The sequence below is a fragment of the Zalophus californianus genome, chromosome 1, assembly GCF_009762305.2.
Source record: "Zalophus californianus isolate mZalCal1 chromosome 1, mZalCal1.pri.v2, whole genome shotgun sequence".
In the NCBI taxonomy this organism is placed as follows: domain Eukaryota; kingdom Metazoa; phylum Chordata; class Mammalia; order Carnivora; family Otariidae; genus Zalophus; species Zalophus californianus.
In genome coordinates, this window is record NC_045595.1 from 7,697,139 (window position 1) to 7,716,248 (window position 19,110).

The 19,110-nt window shown below is 53.9% G+C and overlaps 1 protein-coding gene across 3 annotated transcripts in view; it reads left to right on the forward strand.

The window, feature by feature from the left end:
* Positions 1-287: 287 nt before the first annotated feature.
* The window catches only part of PDE4A (phosphodiesterase 4A), a 38,667-nt gene continuing 19,844 nt past the window's right edge, over positions 288-19,110 (forward strand). The window contains exons 1-2 of one of the 3 annotated variants that reach the window (XM_035724909.1): positions 288-811; positions 10,978-11,031. In XM_035724909.1, coding sequence (XP_035580802.1) covers positions 492-811; positions 10,978-11,031 — 374 coding nt within the window. In that variant the 5' untranslated portion in view covers positions 288-491. Of the gene's footprint in view, positions 812-10,693; positions 11,032-19,110 lie in introns of those variants that run through there. The other 2 variants (XM_035724898.1, XM_035724902.1) reach the window with 2 other exon arrangements.

The window sequence follows — 19,110 nt, forward strand, 5'->3', positions numbered from 1 at the left end:
CGGATTAACCGTTTAACTCCTTCTTTCCCGTGCACGCCGCGGCTAGGCAGGGCGCTCAGGAGACAGCCGAGTTCCGGCGCCCCCTCCCCTCCCGGAGCGGGGCTCTGCGTGGGCGGGGAGGGCCCCCCCTCCTTGGGTGGCTGCCCCCCACTGGCCCGGACGGAGGAGGAGGAGGAGGGGGGCGGCGCTGACAGAGCGGCGGGCGGGGGGCGGGGAGGGGCGGGGGAGCCGGGGCTGGCGCGGAGCGGGGTGCCGAGCGCGGAGAGCGCTGCCGGGCGCGGAGCAGAGCGCCAGCCGCCGACAGAAAGCCGCGGCGCCCGGCCCGGGGGCGACCGGCCCGTAGCGCCCCCGGGTCTGTCCCCGGGGCGCCATGGCTCCACCGAGGCCAGGCGCACCCGCGGGGCCTCGGGCGCGTCGGCTAGCGCGCCGCTGAGCAGGGTGAAGCTTGGAGAGGCCGGGAACCCCCCGGGGCGCAGGAGGGGGCCGGCGCCATGGAGCCCCCGGCCGCCCCCTCGGAGAGGAGCCTGTCTCTGTCTCTGCCCGGGCCCCGGGAGGGCCAGGCCACCCTGAAGCCGCCCCCCCAGCACCTGTGGCGGCAGCCGCGGACCCCCATTCGTATCCAGCAGCGCGGCTACTCCGACAGCGCGGAGCGCGCAGAGCCCGAACGGTCCCCACACCGGCCCATAGAGCGCGCCGACGCCGTGGACACCGGCGACCGGCCCGGCCTGCGCACTTCCCGCATGTCCTGGCCCTCGTCCTTCCACGGTACCGGCACCGGCAGCGGCGGCGCGAGCGGAGGCAGCTGCAGGCGGTAAGACTCTGGGCGGCGGACGCGCGAGGAGCAGATAGGCGCGCAGAGAGGACGCAACTCGCCCCGCTGACCGCAGGCGGCGCTGCGCTGCGGGTGGAGTCCGAGTGACTGGCGGGGGTGTGGAGGGGAGGGGGAGTTCTGCTGTGGGGGCGTCCGGGACGCGACCCTGGTGGTGCCCCGTGCACGAGTACCCTTCCTACTGAAGCCGGTCCTGGGGTCGACTTCGGGGGAGTCATGCTGCGTGTAGTATTTACGACGTCTTGGTTGCGGGCTGCAGCTTTGGGAGTCTGTACCTTAGTTGATGACAGCGCAGGACAGTGGCTATAGGTTGGCTACTTGAAGGGACTTTCCTGGGGGCACTGTACTGGCAGCTAGATTCATTATGTTTGTGGACGACCTAGAGGGCACTGTAGGGGGCGCCTGCTGGGATCACAATGTTTCCTCCAGGCTGAGAGGCTCTCAGAGTCCCCTTAGGGGGTGGAGGACTGTATGGGGTGGGGGAGAGCATTCGGGGACTAGCCCTGAAGCAACTGGGGTCAGAAATCCAGAGGGAGCCTCTTGGGGGAGTACCGTGTTGGGGGCCTGTGTGCTGCATTGGAGCTCCCTCTCAGGGCAGGAGTGTTAGGGTTCAGTAGCTGACCAGAGGAAGGGACCGTGCTCAGAGGGTGCATGGTCCCAGCACAGGGTAAAGGAGTCCCTGCCTCCCCGAGGGGACGGTGTTAGTGAGGGCAGGTGTTGGGCTGGCTCTGATGGCACCCTCTCACTGACCTGGGTCGGCTCCAGCTGTTGGGGTACAACTGGTGTGTCTGCCTTAGCTACATGCGCTGCCTGGGCTTCTGGGGACCTGAGACTATGACATGGGATTATGTGTGCTCCGGGGACAGTGACTGTGGCAGTGGAACCATATGTGCTCCTGAGACGGTGATTGTGACATCATGGCTGTGTGTGTGCTTCAGGATAGTGTGGTTGTGACAGACGGTGTGCTTCCAGGACAGTGACTGTGACTGTGTGACTTGTGTACTTAGGGGTCGCAGGAATTGTGGCAATATGACCGTGTGAGCTCCCAGGACCATGACGATGTGACTGTGTGCTTCTGGGACGGCTGTTGTGACAGTGACTGCGTGTGCTCTTGAGGCACCGATTGTGACTGCACGCATTCCTGGGAGGCAGTGATGGTGGCCCTGGGACAGTGTGATCGCATCAGCGGGACTGTCCGAGCTCCCAGGGACACTGATTGAGACGCTGACATGCTCTCAGCTGCCTCTGTTCCCTGCATCCAGGAGTCGTCTGAGTTCTGGGGTGTGCTCGCATTTGCCTGTAGTGCTGTCCTCTAACCAGCTGGTGTTTTTAGTTACAATATCTGCTCTAGTGGTACTCGGGGGTCTGACTCTGTGACCGACAGCTTGGACTGTGTGTTTTGTCTGACCCCCCACGGGTGCCTCTCTGCTTGGGACATCGCTAAGATGGTCAGATTTGGGCCTCTCCCTCCTGGAGTTCCCAAGGGAGGCCCCTCTAGGCTGTGACCCTACAGTTCTAGCTCTTTCTGGGGCCTTCCAGCAGGCCCTACAACCCCTCCCCTCCCCGGACCACCCCCACCCACTCCCATTGGAGACATACCCAGCCCCAGCACCCCTGCCCCCAGGCAGGAAGCAAGTGTCATGGGCCCAGCACACACAGCCTGCTATTTCCCAAAGGGAACTGGAGAGAAGCTGAAGGAAAACAAAAGCTGGAGTCAACAGGAAATGCCAAGACCTGGGGCTGAAGGCCAAACTAGCTCAGGTCACTGTCCTGAGAGACCAGTGAAGGAGTGGGGTGCCATTGGAACTGGGCCCTCTTCCTTTTTAAGACCCCAGGGACTCCCCCTACCCTGGTGTCTGGGGTGCTGACTCTCCGGGGACAGTGGCTGAGTGGTAATCATCATCATTATCTTGGTGGTATCCATCTCCTAATGGCTCACTCTCGGGCTCCGTGCCGGGGACTTTTCCACATGTGTTGTCTCCAGAGCCTCAGAAGGTGTTCCTGTTGGACAGACTGAGGCCCAGAGAAGCAAAGTCCCTCCTTTGTGCCCAAGCTCACACAAGTCAGGAAATGGCAAAGCTGAGATCCCAGCACCCCTCTGTCTGATGCCTGGGGTCCCGGCACAAGAGTCTTGCCCTCGCTGGGCCTCAGTTTCCCCATCTGTGAAGTGGGGCTCTTGGTACTGCTCTGTTGGGGGGGGTGTTTGAGAGTTCTGTGAGATTGGGGATGTGTGTAAAGGACTTAACACAGTGAGTGCTCAGGAGATAGTCACTCAGGGACCTGGACTCAGGAGAGGAGGTGGGGTTTGAGTAGACCCTGCTCCGCCAGGGTGGGAATTAAAAACAGGAACCTCAACCACATCCTGGCAGGGCTCAGGTTTCTGTTTCGCTGCAGGCCTGCATAGCCTCCAGTGGCTGTGGCCAGAGGGAAGGCATGGGTGCCAACGTCCTCCCCCCACCCTTAGGCAGAAGGAGGAAGGGGGACCTGAGAGACCTCTAGTGGGAACCTCGCTTCTTAGAATGGGCTTCCTGCCAGCCTGTTTCTCCAGAAAGGGGGTTCTCTGAGTGCACGCAGGGCATTCCAGTGCTACTCACGTTGCAGTTCATGCAGCCACCAAAAAGGGGATCCAGACAGCCCTAGACTTGAGTCACAGGAACCCCCAGAGAGAGGGCACTGCCCTCCGTCTGAGATGGCATCCACAACCCCCTTCCAGACCTGGGGATGTATGAGCCTGTGCTCCTGGCGCCCTGCGGGGCTGAGTCACGGCACCACCACGATCTGTCAAGAGGCAGATGGAGCTGGAGGAAGAGAACGACTCCAGCGGTAGTGGGGGCGGGGAGGGGGGCTTGCCTGAATTGGGGGCAGGGCCAACGTACCGACCCCTACCCCCCCACCCCGTGCCCCTCTGTACCTCCAAAATCGTCTCGCCGAGGGAGGCGCTGCCGGGGCCCCAGGAAGGGGTGGAGGCAGCTGGACTGGGGTCCCTCTCTGGCCCGTGGCCTCTGTCTCCACTTGGGTCCTCGCCTCCCCTCATCTCTGGCTCCCCTTTATCCCTGGCGGTGCCCTGGGAACCGGTCCCTCCGCGCGCCCCTCCCTTCGCGCGCCCTCTGCTGGGTGACGAGAAAGGCACAGGCGGAGTGTGCGTTCCGAGTCGGACCCGCCTGTGGGGCTCTAGTCCCCGAGCAGAGCAAAGTCGCCGCCGACGCTCGTGGCACCCCAGGTTATTATTTCATGCGTATCGAGCGCCTCGGAGAGTGGGCGCCAGGCCGGCCGACCGCAGGCTGCGGGTAAGGCCCTCGCCCTCCCCGGGCGGCACCAGGCGGCTCTCCCCGTCCAGCCGAGCGCAGTGGAGACGGCCGCCTGGCGGATGCAGAGGAACTTGGCGGAAAAGTTGCGGACGCGGAGTTCCCGGCTCATCTCGGCGCTTGCCCCTGCCCCTGCCCTTGCCCGGGTCCGGGCCTCCCAACACCAACCTGCCTGTTAACTCCCAGCGTCTTTGGCTCGCCATTCCTGCCGAGGAAACGGAGAGAAGTGACTTGCCCAAGGTCTCAAAGCGAGTTGGGGGTTAACACCCAGGTCTCCTGGACTCCAGATAGGTGGGTGAGAATCAGATTGTAGCCCTGCTCACTGACTCGCTGTGGGACCAGGAGCGCCCCCCGCCCCATTCATGCCTCCGTGAGCCTCGGTGCTCTTACTACACCCACATGCATAAGATCTGCCCACCCCCAGGGCTGTGGGTAAGGCTCAGAGGGCTGACGTTGGGGCTGGGGCAGGCAGGAGCTGGTGTTTTGAGAACTGCACTTCTGCAAAGTGCATCTCTCTGACGTCTGCAGACAGAAGGGGGGTGTCCTCCAAACCACAGTCCTGGGCCCTGGCTGCCAGGACGCCACCCCCTGCTTCACCAGTCACAGATTGACTGCAGGCTCCTTGGAGTTGCAGGTGGGGCTTCAGGCCTGAGGGAACTGCAAACTGACGAGTGAGGACAGAGTTTCGGGGGGCATCTGAGCCCACTGTCTTCACTCCTGAGTAAGAGCTCAAATCCAGCCTTTGCCCTTGACCTGAGGAGAGGATCCACCCGACCGAGCCTCATTTTCCTCATCTGGAATGGGGCCATTCATGCCACACACAGTGAGCATCTTCAGGCTGTGGCAAAGAATGAGACAGAGCCCCCGTCCCTCTCGTCCTGGAGTTCTCAGGCTAGTGGATGAGGAAGAAATAGCAAGTAAAGGCATATGATAATTCCAGTTGGTGACACAGGGGACAGGAAGAGAAGAGGGGTCCTGGGGTCAGGGAAGGGCTCTCTGAGGAGGTGACATTTTAGTACAGACCTAAATGAAGTGACATTGGATGCTAAGTGAGCCTGACGAAGAAGGTGACAAGCAGAGGGAACAGCCGGTTCACAGGTCCTGGAGTAGAAGCATGTCTGTTATGTTAGAGGAAAAGTAGAGAGGCAAAGGTGGCAGGAGTGAACAAGAGAGGAGGGGAAGGAAATGAGGCAGGAAGGTGACAGGGCAGCTCATATAGAGCCTTACAGGCTATGGTCAGGGTTGGCTTTAGGCCTTAATTTGTCTCTGACTTTTTAGGAAGGGACAAAGGTCACTGAACTGGCAGGAGACTGAACCATGAAGGGCCTGTGTAAGCCTACTGGCTAAAATCCCAGTCTCTGGAGTCAGACAACTGGACTCATCATCCAGCTCTGCTCTTTCTAGTCTGGGTGACCCTGGCCACGTCACTTCTCCTTCCTGGGCCTCAGGTTTCCCCATCTCTGAAATGGGCCTATTCAGAACCCTATTTCCAAAGTCTGACCTGAAGAGTCAGCAAAACAAAGGAGGGAAGCCCGAGGGCAGGTAAATGAGAATGCTCTTCCTTTCTGTTTGTAGCTGGACCAAGGGGGTCCCAGTGGCCTGCGCAAAGGGTCTTAGTGGGTTGAGACCAGGAGTTTTCACCTGAGGGCGAGTCTGGCCTCCCGGGGGACATGTGGCAAAGGCTGGAGACATTTTAGTTTAATGACTGAGGAGGTGCTACTGGCTACTAGTAGACAGAGGATTATCTGGCCCTAAATGTCAACAGTGCCAAGATTGGGAAACCCTGCGTTCCCAACGAGGTGATCACCTCCGAGGGAGCAAACACTGGTTCTTGGGTGGATGTGTGAGGGGGGGAAAAAACACCAAAAAAACCTTACATTTATATGTAAAGCCCAAATATACACATAGTACATAAACAGATAAACAACACAGGCATACCTCGCTTCATTACGCCTCACAAAAACTGCATTTTTTACAAATCGCCTCCGCGTTGAGCAAGTCCCTCAGCACCATTTTCCCAACAGCATTTGCTCACTTTGTTTCTGTGTGTCCCATTTTGGTAGTTCTGGCAACCTTTCAAGCGTTTTCGTTGTTTTTATTATTTTATTAGGGTCACGTGTGATCAACTTGATGTGACCAGTGTAATCATTTTGGGGCACCACAAACCGGGCCCCTATAAGTCGGCAAACGAAATCCACGAATGCTGTGTGTATGTTCTAACAGCTCCACCAACCAGTTTTTTCCCCCTTCTTTCCCTTTCCTTGCGCCTCCCTATGCCCTAAGAATGATTTTTTTTAAGATTTTATTTATTTATTTATTTGAGAGAGAGAATGTGAGAGAGAGAGAGAGAGAGAGAGAGAGCATGAGAGGGGGGATGGTCAGAGGGAGAGGCAGACTCCCCGCTGAGCGGGGAGCCCGATGTGGGACTAGATCCTGGGACTCCAGGATCATGACCTGAGCCGAAGGCAGTCGCTTAACCAACTGAGCCACCCAGGCGCCCCTGCCCTAAGAATGATTAAACTTAATGAGGAAGGCATGTTGGAAGCTGAGACAGGCTGAAAGCTAGGCCTCTTGGACCAGTGAGCCAAGTTGTGAAGGCAAAGGAGCAGCCTTGAAGGAAATTAAAGGTGCCACTCCAGCGAACACAGGAGTGATAAGAAAGCAAAATGGCATTTTTGCTGATTTGGAGAAAGTTTGGTCTGGATAGAAGATCAAACCAGCCACAACACTCCCTTAAGCCAAAGCCTCATCCAGAGCGAGGCCCTCACTGTCTTCAGTTCTGTAGAGGCTGAGGGTGGTGAGGAAGCTACAGGAGCCAAGTCTGAAGCTAGCGGAGGTTGGTTCATGGGGTTTAAGGAAAGGAGACGTCTCTATTACATAAAAGTGCAAGGCGCTGATATAGAAGCTGCAGCAAGTTATCCAGAAGCTCGAGCTAAGATGATTAATGAAGGTGGCCACACTAAACACATTTTCAGTGTAGACAAAGCAGCCTTCTGTTGGAAGATGCCATCCAGGACTTTCATAGCTAGAGAGGAGAAGTCAGTGCCTGGCTTCAAAGGACAGACTGCATCTCTCTTGTTAGGAGCCAGTGCAGTTGGTGACTTTAAGTTAAAGCCATTGCTCATTTGTCATCGTGAAAATCCTAGGGCCCTTAAGAATTAGGCTACACCTAGTCGGTCTGCTCTGTAAACAGAACAACAAAGCCTGGGTGACAGCACATCGGTTTATAACATGGTTTACTGAATATTTTAAACCCACTGTTGAGACCTGCTGCTCAAAAAAAAAAAAAAAAGGATTCCTTTCAAAATATGACTGTTCATTGTCAATGCGCCTGGCCACTGATGATCTCAGATGGAGACGTACAATGAGATTAATGTTTTCATGCCTGCTGACACCACGTCTATTCTGCAGGCAACGGATTAAGGAGTCATTTTTACTATCAAGTCTTATTATTTGAGAAATACATTTCGTGAAGCCATAGCTGCCACAGACCCTGACTCCTCTGATGGATCCAGGCAAAAGAAATTGAAAACCTTCGGGAAAGGACTCACCATCCTCGATGCCATTCTGAACATTCTGACTCATGGGAAGGGGTCAAAATGTGAGCAGGAACAGGAGTTTGGGAGAAGTGAAGTGGCTGTGAAGATTGTTGAAATGACAAGGCTTTAGAATAGGACATAAAGTTAGATGATAAAGCAGCAGCAGGGGTTGAGAGGATTGACTTCCACTTTGAAAGAAGTTCTACCGGGGCACCTGGGTGGCTCAGTCAGTTAAGTGGCTGCCTTCGGCTCAGGTCGTGATCCTGGGGTCTTGGGATGAAGCCCCACATCCGGCTCCCTGCTCGGCAGAGAGCCTACTTCTCCTCCATCTGCCTGCCACTCTGCCTACTTGTGCTCTCTCTCTCTCTCTGTCAAATAAATAAATAAAATCTTAAAAAAAAAAAAAAGACGAAAGAAGTTCTACCCTGGGTAAAATGCTCCAGAGAAACTGCTCCTAAGGGAAGACCCAATCCATGTGGCAAACTTCACTGTTTTCTTATTTTAAGAAGTCCCCACAACCACCCCGATCGGTCAGCAGCCATCAACATCGAGGCAAGACCCTGCACCAGCAAAGATTATGACTCGCTGAAAGCTCAGATGGTGGTCAGCATTTTTTTTTTTAGCAATAAAGCGTTTTTAAATTAAGGTACGTACACTTTTTTAGACATAATGCTATTGCACACTTAATAGACTACGGTGTCATGTAAACATGGCTTTTACGTGCCCCGGGAAACCACAAAATTCATTTGGCTCGCTTTGTTGGGATGTTGCCTTTATTGCAATGGTCTGGAATGGAACCTGCAGTATCTCTGAGGTATGCCTGTTTATAAGCAGGCTATTCCTCTGGGCGGGGAGGGGATAATGAAATAAAGGGTGGCAAACACTGGTATAGAGCCTGGCTCAGACACTCACTGGCTGTGTGACCTTGAGCATGTTGTTTCTCGCCAAGAGTCAGTTTTCCCATCTGTAAAATAGGGACAACAGTATATCACTTTGCAGGTCTTTTGTGAGAATTAAAAGAGATCAGAGATAGAGGTGCTGAATGTCCAGGTTAGCTATCATCGTCATCTTCTTCATCATCATCTGTATTCTCTGGCTAGTATAGTGGCTTGCATATTATAAGCTCTTCAAAATAGGTTTTGTCAGATAATCATAGCTAATATTCAGTGAGTACTTTGCTGTGTCCAAACGCTTTTCCAAGCCTTTTTTTTTTTTATTTTACATGTCCATCCATGAGATGCATAGTATTATTATGTCAATTTTACAGGTGGGAAAACTGAGGCTCGATGAAATGAAGTGACTGGCCCAAAGTCAAATGACTAAGAAGTGCTGGAGGCCAGACTTAAGCCTAGGCCAGCCGATTCGGGGGCCCATGACAACGGAGCCAACAGGTAGAGAGAGAAAGGTATTTACAGAGGCAGGGCCCTAAAATAGAGATTCACTCCATTTTTCTTATTTATTTATTTATATTATTTTTTTTTTAATTTTTATTTATTTGACAGAGAGAGAGATGGCGAGAGAGGGAACACAAGCAGGGGGAGAGGGAGAGGGAGAAGCAGGCTTCCCGTGGAGCAGGGAGCCTGATGTGGGGCTCGATCCCAGGACCCTGGGATCATGACCTGAGCTGAAGGCAGACACTTAACAACTGAGCCACCCAGGTGCCCCATTTTTCTTATTTAAAACAAGCTTCTCCCACTTCCTAACCCCAAACAGCCACAGACAGTTTGGAGTAGTCTCTGGAATTATAACCAGCTGGCTAACTTTGTTCTAGAATCTTCACCTCCTCAGTCTCCCATTCTTCATCTGTGAAAGGGGATCATGTGCCCCCCACAGAGTCACAGTGGCTGGGCATGCAGAATCTCCAGAAAGTCCCTATCTGCTTTTACTGCTCTGCCCAGGGGAGGTCAGCTTCTTGGGGCCACCTCATGAGCTGTGGAGGGCCCCAATTCTAAGATACCTCAGAGATTCTAAGGAGTGGGGGAATCTTAGTGTGTAGGGGCTGTGAGCACACTCAGTGTCTAGGGGTATCTCAGAGTTATAAGGCATGTCTCAGAAGCTGTGAGGGGGCATTCTGGAGGTGTCCCCAAAAATTGTGGGTTCATCTTGGTTTTGGAAGGTAGCCTAGGGTTATAGGACTGTCTTAGGAACTGTGGAGGAATCTAGTTTTGTCCCTGGGGTCCGTGGGGCACCCTAAGATTTGGGGGGCAGCTACATATTTATGGGAACACCCCTTGAGTCTGAAGACACCCCCAAGGTTATTTTGGTGTCTCTGAACTTGTGGGGGCATCTAAGCAATGCTGTGGAGCCACTCGGGGGTTGGGGGACATCTGAGGGACTGTGAAAGCATTCTTAGGATCTGTGATGGGTCCTAGAATTTGGGGGTGCCCTCATGCAGTCTGTAGGAATATTCTGTGGCTGTGGGAAATTCTAGGGGTGCTCTGGGGGTCTCTGCCTGACTCAGGGGTGGTGGGGATGCTCTAGGAGACTTGGGGGACATCTGAGGAAACCTGGTGATGGTCCTGGGATCTGAAGGAGTTTCATTTGCGGGTGCATCCTGAGAGTCTTGGGGTGCCCCTGGGGTTTGTGGGAATATATCAATAACAACGAGGACACCAGTAGGGGACATTTGGGAAGCTAAGGGATTGTCCCAGAGTCTGTGGGGCCTCTCAGAGCACCTCTGGCTTTTGGGGGGAACTCTGGGATTTGGGGGCACCTCTGGGTTCTGTGGGGACACCTCAGGGATAGTTGGGACACTCCGTGGAATTGTGGGGACATCTGAGGGACTTTGGGGACGCCACAGCGGTTTGTGAGAGCACCCCAGGGATTTGGGGAGCACCCCAGATGTTTGTAGAGACGCTTCCGGCGATTGTAAGGACCTCAAGGGGACTGCGGGTGCCCCTGCGGTCTGAGGGGCGTCCCGCCGCAGCCGCGTGGGCGCCCCGGGCCCGCTCCGCCCCCGGGGCGGCCCCAGAGCGAAGCCGGAAGGGCCGAGGCGGCCGCGCGGGGTGGGGCCCGTGGGCCCCAGGGCTGGGCGGCCGGCCTGCGTGGGCTGCGCGGGGCGGGCGGGCGGCTCTGCTCCCCAGCGCCCACCGAGGCGGGGCCGCCCCGCGCCCCCTGTGGTTATGGCGCGGCCACGAGGCCTGGGCCGCATCCCCGAACTGCATCTGGCGGCCTTCCCGGCGGTGGCGGCTGCCGAGGACGAGGCGTTCCTGCCTGAACCACCGCTCCCGCGCGCAGCCCGCCGCCCACGGTCGCCACCCTCCTCGCCGGTCTTCTTCGCTATCCCGTCCCCAACTTTCCGCAGGCGTCTTCGGCTTCTCCGCAGCTTCCAGGATTTTGGCCGCCAGGCGTGGGCTGGGTAAGTGCGCCCAGCGGCGGTGGGTTCGAATGTCCCCTGACCACCTGGCGCGGGCCGGGTCTGGGGTTCCTAGCTGGCTCTCCCCAGCCTAACTGCCCCACTTCTGTCACAGGGCAGCGATAAAAATCATCCCTGCCCTCTAGGGTTGCTGTGGAGATACCTGATAGGACATGCAGTAGGCACTCAATAAACGTTGTTCCTCCCACTTCCTGTGCAGACCTGAGGCTGCAGTCAGGCTTTGGAGGAGTGAGGCCAGCCTGCCATCCAGGGTGCTCTGGGGACGTGTGTTCAGTTCTGCTAGCCTCAGTCTAAAGGCCTGTGGAATGGGGCCAGTGCTGCCATCTGCGGGTTGCCTTGCCAGGAGGCACCGTGATATTACCGGGTGCATCGGGCACGGAGGGCAAATGGACTTTCTCTTCCTGGCCAGACCCGGGGTGGGATGCGGGGGCTAGAAGCTTGCGGGTGAGGAGCCTGGAGACCACATCCGGTCTGGCTTCCCAGTGTCCGTTTATCTTGGAAACGGTGGTTGACAGCCCGGAGGTGGGAGCGGGCTGGCTCTGGGGTCTTGCAGAACCAGGAGAGGGTCGTCTGCCTACCCCTTTAACCCCTACTCTCCGCACGCACTTGTTTGGAACCTGAGTCCAGAGACATACTGGGAGAGGACACTGCGGGGACAGGCTCAGCATCTGGACCCGGGGAAGAGATCTGGGAGGGGAGAGAAGAGGAGGAGGGGTCGGGAGCCCCGCGTGGAGTCGGGGACGGGGTATGTTTGTGGGAAATCAGTGCCTCTCTCCGAGTTTCTCTCTGTGTCTCTGTCTCCACTTCTGTCTTTCCTGTCCCTGCTCCACCCCCTTCTCCGCATCCGTCGTCCCTCCCCGGGGTTTTTGTCACCGGCCCCGCACTCCACGGGCGCGGGCGAGTCTCTTTCCCCCAGGGGCGCACGGCGTTCAGAGGGCTCCAGCCGGCCCAGCTCGGCGTCAGAGTGGGGAGGGGGGAAGGCGGGGCCAGAGGCAAGGCGTGGCAGAGGGTGGGGGGGCCCGGGGCCAGAGCCTGGGAATCCGGAGCCTGGGCACCCCTGCCCCCAGGCCCGGAGGGAGGGGGGCAGGCGGGAAGTGTGCTCAGAGTTCCGCAGGAGGAGGCCCGTGCAGAGCCCTCCCTGGTGCTGGGGACACGGAGACGCCTGAACGCCCAGGGCCGTCCCTGGGGGGGTCACCGGGAGGGCGGGTGTGGAGGCGGCGCCGGAGGTGGCCACAGACACCTCGGGCCTGAGAGCAGCGCTCGCCGCACCACCGTGCCGCTGTCCCCATGCTCACCCCGACGGTGCTTGGCACCCATGCGCTCTGGGACAGCACCCCGGGCAAGGCCCCGGCCCCCTGACCTGACACTGCCCCCCGCGGGCCTTGAGTCCCTGGTCCACTTCTCCTTCAGCGACGAGGACACCCGTTGGCACCCTCCAGGCAGATCTGTCAGGTGGGTGGCGGGCGGCCAATTTCCTCTTTTACCATCAAGGGCTCTGGCTGGGGGGGAGAGGGTGCCCAGTCTGCCTTGGGGAGTCCCCAAAGTGGCTTCTAGGGTCTGCCTGGAGCCCCACCCACTTTCCTGGCTCTAAAATTCTTGGTGTTGCTAAGAGCTTCCTGCAGGTGATAGCCCTCCAACGGAGTGTTCAGTCCTGCCCCCTTCCTATTTAAGATGGGATCCCTTCACCCTCTTTGTGCCCCTAAACCTGGGTTTCTGGCACTCATCCTGGCAGCAAATACGGGTGTCCAGCGTCACCTGGGCTCCACTCCCAGGCCACCGGCCTGGAGCCAGGTCCCTCTGGCCCTACTCTGCTCAGTGCCTCCAGTCTTCCCCACCCCCTCCTTGCTGGGGCTGCCAGGCTGAAAACCAAGCTGGGGTGGAGGAGGGAGGTTGGCTCCTGCTGGAACTCCTGGAGGTTATTTAGAATCAGCTGGACAGTGCTGGGGCAGAGAAGTTCTCAGCAGTCTCGGGGTACTCCAGCGTTGGTCTTGCTTCTCTCCACCAACCCCTTCCGACATCTGGACACACACAGACACGCCCACACACAGGGTATTTGGGGTCACCTAGTGTTTACTGTGCAAGGCATGGGTCTCTAGCTGGTGGGGACACAGAGAGACTCTCACGGTTGACCCGTGGGTGCAGTGACACACAAACCACAGAAACCCTGGTCTCACACAGTATGGTGCACCACACTGCCTGCAGGAGCACTCTCACCATGGCACATCCCCATGCCCGATTCCCACCTGTGCCTAGGCACACACAGGAACACACCTCATCCCCACGGAGGACTCAGGCACAGTCGCAGCCTAGGTGCGGCACCCAGGTGCACTCTTCCAAGGTCACACAGGTTCATAGGCATAGATATTGACACACAGATGCATGCAGGCACCCATGAGCACCCAGACCGCACTGACACACTCGGATGTACAAATCCACACGGAGGCCTCTGTACACCCCGGGACCCCTGAGCACACGTACACTGTGACTCACAGAGACACAGACCCTCTGTGCACACCCAGCCCTTACAAACAGCCGTGTCACCTGGCACCACGCGCCTGCCTGGCAGACACACACCAGCGCCCGCCCTCGACCTCTGTGTGACCTTCACAAAGCAAATGCCAGGCCTTTCCATAAAGGCTGCCTGGCACCTCCTACGAGGGAGTCGGGTGGAGTGGGGCAGGGAGCCCAGGGAGATGCCAGGCCTGCCCGGGGGAGAGACAGACACCTGGTGATTTAGCGTACAGGTTTGTAGTCTGGCTGCCCAGGTTGAAATCCTGCTTCTACTACCAGCCAAGTTGTTCGTCCTGTCTGTACCTCAGTTTACTTCTCTTGAAAAAGGGGCATTAGTACGTGTCCAGACACAGCGCAGTGCCGAGCATGTGGCATCTAACAGCAGTTGACTGCTTTCGTTGTTACGATTTTTACCAACTGGGACATGTCTCCTTTCCCTTCTGCTCCCCTTCCGGCTTGTTTGTTGCCCGACGGCCCCTCGCAGCAGAACGCCCTGAAGCCTTGATCGGCTCCTGGGCTGCGCCGTCCTCCAGAAGCCCAATTCGATGCTTGGGGAGCCCATGTGGGCAGGCCAAGGGGCCCTGGAGGGGTGAAGGCAGGTGGCAGCTTCGCCTGAGGATGCCACCGAGTGGTCAGCCTGTCTGAAGGGGAGTCTTGAGCAGGTTATTTCCCTTATGATGGAGTGTTTGAGCTTGTGGCTGTGATGTTAAGGCCTGTTGGCTGCCCTTGACTCCGCTTTATGGCCTTGGGTCCCTTTGGGACATTAATGGAGCAGCCTCCAGCCCGACTTTGTTCCACCCTGAGCAGCGGCAGGTCAGGGAAGGGTGACTCCACATGGCCCCAGGGTGCAATTCTGGAGGGCAGCTGAGACCTCCCCACCCCTGACCACACACACACACACACACACACACACACACACACACACACTCTCTCTCTCTCTCTCTCTCTCTCTCTCTCTCTCTCTCTCTCTCTCACTCACACTCACTCACTCAGCCTGTAGTTCCCCAGGCCTCATCCCCTCCCCTCTGCCCTTCCGCAGCCCAGGGGACAGCAGCTCCTGGAAGCACAAACAGCAGGGCCCCAGGAGCCTCTTTCCGTCCTGGCCTCTGGGCTCCTGCTTACGTGAGCAGAGCCCCCTGCGGCTGCAGTATCGGTCAGCTGTGCTGGTTGGGCGCCCTCTGGGACTTGGGTCTCACCTTCCCTAACCTGGCTTCAGTGTCTGGGGCAAGGGTGGAGTCCTGAGTATGTAGGTATGCTCCTCTCCCCTTCCCAGGGGCACTCAGCGGCGCCAAAACATCCAGGCTGTGCCTTGGGAAGCAGGACATAGTTCTCTGGCAGTGAGGCCACCAACCCCTTGCCACCCCTCTGTGCCTCACTGTCCTTGTTGAGCTGGGATGTTAACACAGCTCACAGAGTTGGCAGGAGACATAACTGGGTTCCTGTGCATAAAGCACTGGGACAGTGCCAGGCACATGGCAAATATTCAGTGTAAGTGTCTTGTTATTATTGCTTTATACCTAAAAGGATCTAACCTAGCATCTAGTACACAGCAGATGCTCAATAAAGGGGCATTATCACCAAAGGCCCAAGCTCACGATCGAAGAATACTCCATCTTAAGAGTTTCTTTCTTTCTTTTCTTTTTTTTTTTTAAAGTAGGCTGCACACTCAGCGTGGAGCCCAACATGGGGCTTGAACTCACAACCCTTAGATATCAAGTCAGATGCTTAATTGACTGAGCCATCCAGGCGCCCCTTAAGAGTTTTTTTTTTTTTAATTTACTTTAAACAATTAACATATAGTAAAATTCACCCTTTTTAGTATACACTGTATGAGGGTTTTTTATTGTAGGAAAATATACGTAACATACAATTACCCTTTATAATCACTCGTGGAGTGTACAATTCAGTGTCGTTAAGTACACTCACATTGTTATGCAACTATCACCACCATCTGTCTCCAGAACTTTCTCATCTTCCCAAACTGCAACTCTGTCCCCATGAAGCGTTGATTTCTCACCCTTTCCCAGCCCTTGGTTCCCACCATTCTACTTTGTCTCTATGAATAAGACTACTGTAGGGACCTCATATTAAGTGGAATTTTACAATATTTGCCCTTTTGTGTCTGGCTTATTTCATTTAGCGTAATGTTTTCAAAGTTCACCCATGCATGCGTGGCATGTGCCAGAATTTCACTTTATTTTTAAGACCGAATACTCTTCCGTTGGTAATATACACCACATTTCCTTTATCTGTTCACCAATTCATGGACCCTTGACTTGTTTCCAGCTTTTGGCTATTGTGAATAATGCTGCTGTGAGCATTGGTTTACAAATATCTCTTTGAGTCTTGCTTTCAATTCTTGAGTATTGAGTATTTCATTTTTTTTTAAAGATTTTATCTATTTTTATTTTGTGAGAGAGAGCGAGAGAGAGCACCAGCGGGGTTAGGGGCAGAGGGAGAGGGATAAGCAGGCCCCCCATGAAGCAGGGAGCCAGATGCAGGGCTTAACTGACTGAGCCACCCAGGCACCCCTCCTAAAGATTTTATTTTTAAGTAATCTCTACACCCAACGTGGGGCTTGAACTTATAACCCCAAGATCAAGAGTCACGTGCTCTACTGACTCAGCCAGCCAGGAGCCCTTATTTTTTAAAAAAATATTAGCCATTCTAGTGAGTGTGTGGTGACATCACATTATGCCTTTGATTAGCATTTCCCTAATGACTAATGGTGTCGAGCATCTTCTCATGTGCTTATTGTCCATCTGTATGCACACCTACCTTATTTATTGTGCTTCGCTTTATTGCACTTCACAAATATTGTGGTTTTTACACATTGAAGGTTTGTGGCAAGCCTGCGTCAAGCAAGTCTGTCAGTGTCATTTCCCCAACAGCATTTGCTCACCTCGTGTCTCTGTGTCACATTTTGGTAATTCTTGCAATTTTTCAAACTTTTTCATTATTATTATATTTGTTATGGCAAACTGTGACTAAAACTCACTGAAAGCTCAGATGATGGTTAGCATTTTTTAGTAATAAAGTGTTTTTCAATTAAGGTTATGAACTTTTTAGATATAATGCTAGTGCACATTTAGTAGACCACAGTGTAGTGTAAAACTTAAGTTTTATATGCATGGGAAATAGAAAAAATCCATTGACATGCTTTATTGCAGTGTTTCGGAAGCAAGCCTGCAATATCGCCGAGGTATGCCTGTATCTTCTTTGGGGAAATTTTTATTTCATTCCTTTGCCCCACTTTTTAATTGGGTTGTTTGTTTTTTGTTGTTGTTAAGTTTTAGATCTTTATATATTCTAGATATTAATCCCTTATCAGATACATGATTTGCAAAAATTTTCTACTGTTCTATGGATTGCCTTTTCACTCTCTGGATAGTGCCCTTTGATGGAAAAAAAAACTGGTAATTTTGATGAGGTGCAATTTCTTTTTTTTTAAGATTTTATTTATTTATTTGACACAGAGAGAGCACAAGCAGAGGGAGCAGGGGAGGGAGAAGTAGACTTTCTGCTGAGCAGGGAGCCTGATGTGGGACTCGATCCCAAGACCCTGGGATCATGACCTGAGCCAAAGGCAGGCACTTAACTGACGGAGCTACCTGGGCGTCCCTATTTTTTGTTGCTTGTGCTTTTGGTGTCATATCCAAGGAATCATTGCCAAGTCCAATGTCATGAAGCTCCTGAGAGTTTTAGTTTCTTGTTCTTCCGTTTAGGTCTTTGATCCATTTTGAGTTAATTTTGTATATGGTGTGAGGTACGGATCCAACTTTATCCTTTTGCATGTGGATAACCAGTTTTCCCAGCACCATTTGTTCAAGAGACTGTCCTTTTCCCATTAAATGGTCTTGGCGCCCTTGTTGAAAATCATTTGACAATACATGTGAGGGTTTATTTCTGGGTTTACTTGACTCTCTTGGCCTGTAAGTCTGTCTTTATGCCAGTACTACACTGTTTTGATTATTGTAGCTTTGTAGTAGATTTTAAAATTGGTAAGTGTGAGTCTTCCAACTTTGTTCTTCTTTTTCAAGATTCTTTTTTTTAAATTTTATTTATTTATTAGAGAGAGAGAGAGATAACATGAGCCGGGGAGAGAGGGAGAAGCAGGCTCCCCACTGAGCAGGGAGCCTGATGTGGGGCTCAATCCCAGGACCCTGGGATCACAGCCTGAGCCGAAGGCAGACGCTTAACCGACTGAGCCACCCACGTGCCCCATCTTCTCATTCTTTTCTTTTCTTTCTCTTTAAGATTTTATTTATTTATTTGACAGAGGGAGAGATAGCAAGAGCAGGAACACAAGCCAGGGGGAGTGGGAGAGGGAGAAGCAGGCTTCCCACCGAGCAGGGAACCTGATGCAGTGCTCGATCCCAGGACCCTGGGATCATGACCTGAGCCGAAGGCTGACACTTAACGACCGAGCCACCCAGGCGCCCCTCTTTTCTTTTCTTTTTTTTTTTAAGATTTTATTTATTTATTTGACAGATACACAGCGAGAGAGGGAACACAGCAGGGGGAGTGGGAGAGGGAGAAGCAGGCCTCCCGCCGAGGAGGAAGCCCCACGTGGGGCTCGATCCCAGGACCTGAGCTGAAGGCAGATGCTTAACGAATGAGCCACCCAGGAGCCCCTATTTTCATTTTTTTTTTTTAAGATTCTATTTATTTATTTGGCAGAGAGAGACACAGCGAGAGAGGGAACACAAGCAGGGGGAGTGGGAGAGGGAGAAGCAGGCTTCCTGCCGAGCAGGGAGTCTGATGTGGGGCTCAATCCCAGGACCCCAGGATGATGACCTGAGCCTAAGGCAGACACTTAATGACTGAGCCACCCAGGTGCCCCTCGTCTTCTCATTCTTGAATACAGGATGTCTTTTCATTTATTTGTGCCTTTAATTTCTTCCAGCAACATTTTTGTTTTCCATGCACTTTTGTCCCCTTGGTTAAGTTCATTCCTAAGCATCTTATTCATTTTGATGTTGTTGTACATGGAATTGTTTTCATAATATTCTTTTGGTATTATTCATTGTTAGTGTACAGAAAAGCAACCGATTTTTGGTGACTTTGTATCCTGCAACTTTGCTAAATTCATTTATTAGTCAGTTCTGAGTTTTGACACAGGTAATCCCCACTGCTGGCTTCTTTCTCTTAGCAAAATTCATTTGAGACTCATTCAAGTTGTTTTGTGTATCAGTAGTTAAAAAGGAAACTGCTGTTTCTTTCTACTCTTGCTGACTCTTCACTTCTGACACCAGATATATGTGGTTTTTTTCCCCCTACATCAACCAATTCTGCAACTCTCTGTGACAGTGACTGGGTGAACTACGTTCTGTTTCAATTCTGACACTAACTGCCTGGAGTTACTACAGATCCCACAGATTAAGGGCTCAGTCTGGTAAGGCTGCCCCCACTTTAGCATAAGTCTCAAGTCCAAGATGTTACCTATGCTTCTGACCCACCGGCTGTAAGTCAAGGTTCCGACAACCCCTGCTTCAGGTTAATTTCCTAGAGCTGGTCACAGAACTTCGGAAAGATACAACTCAGGAACAG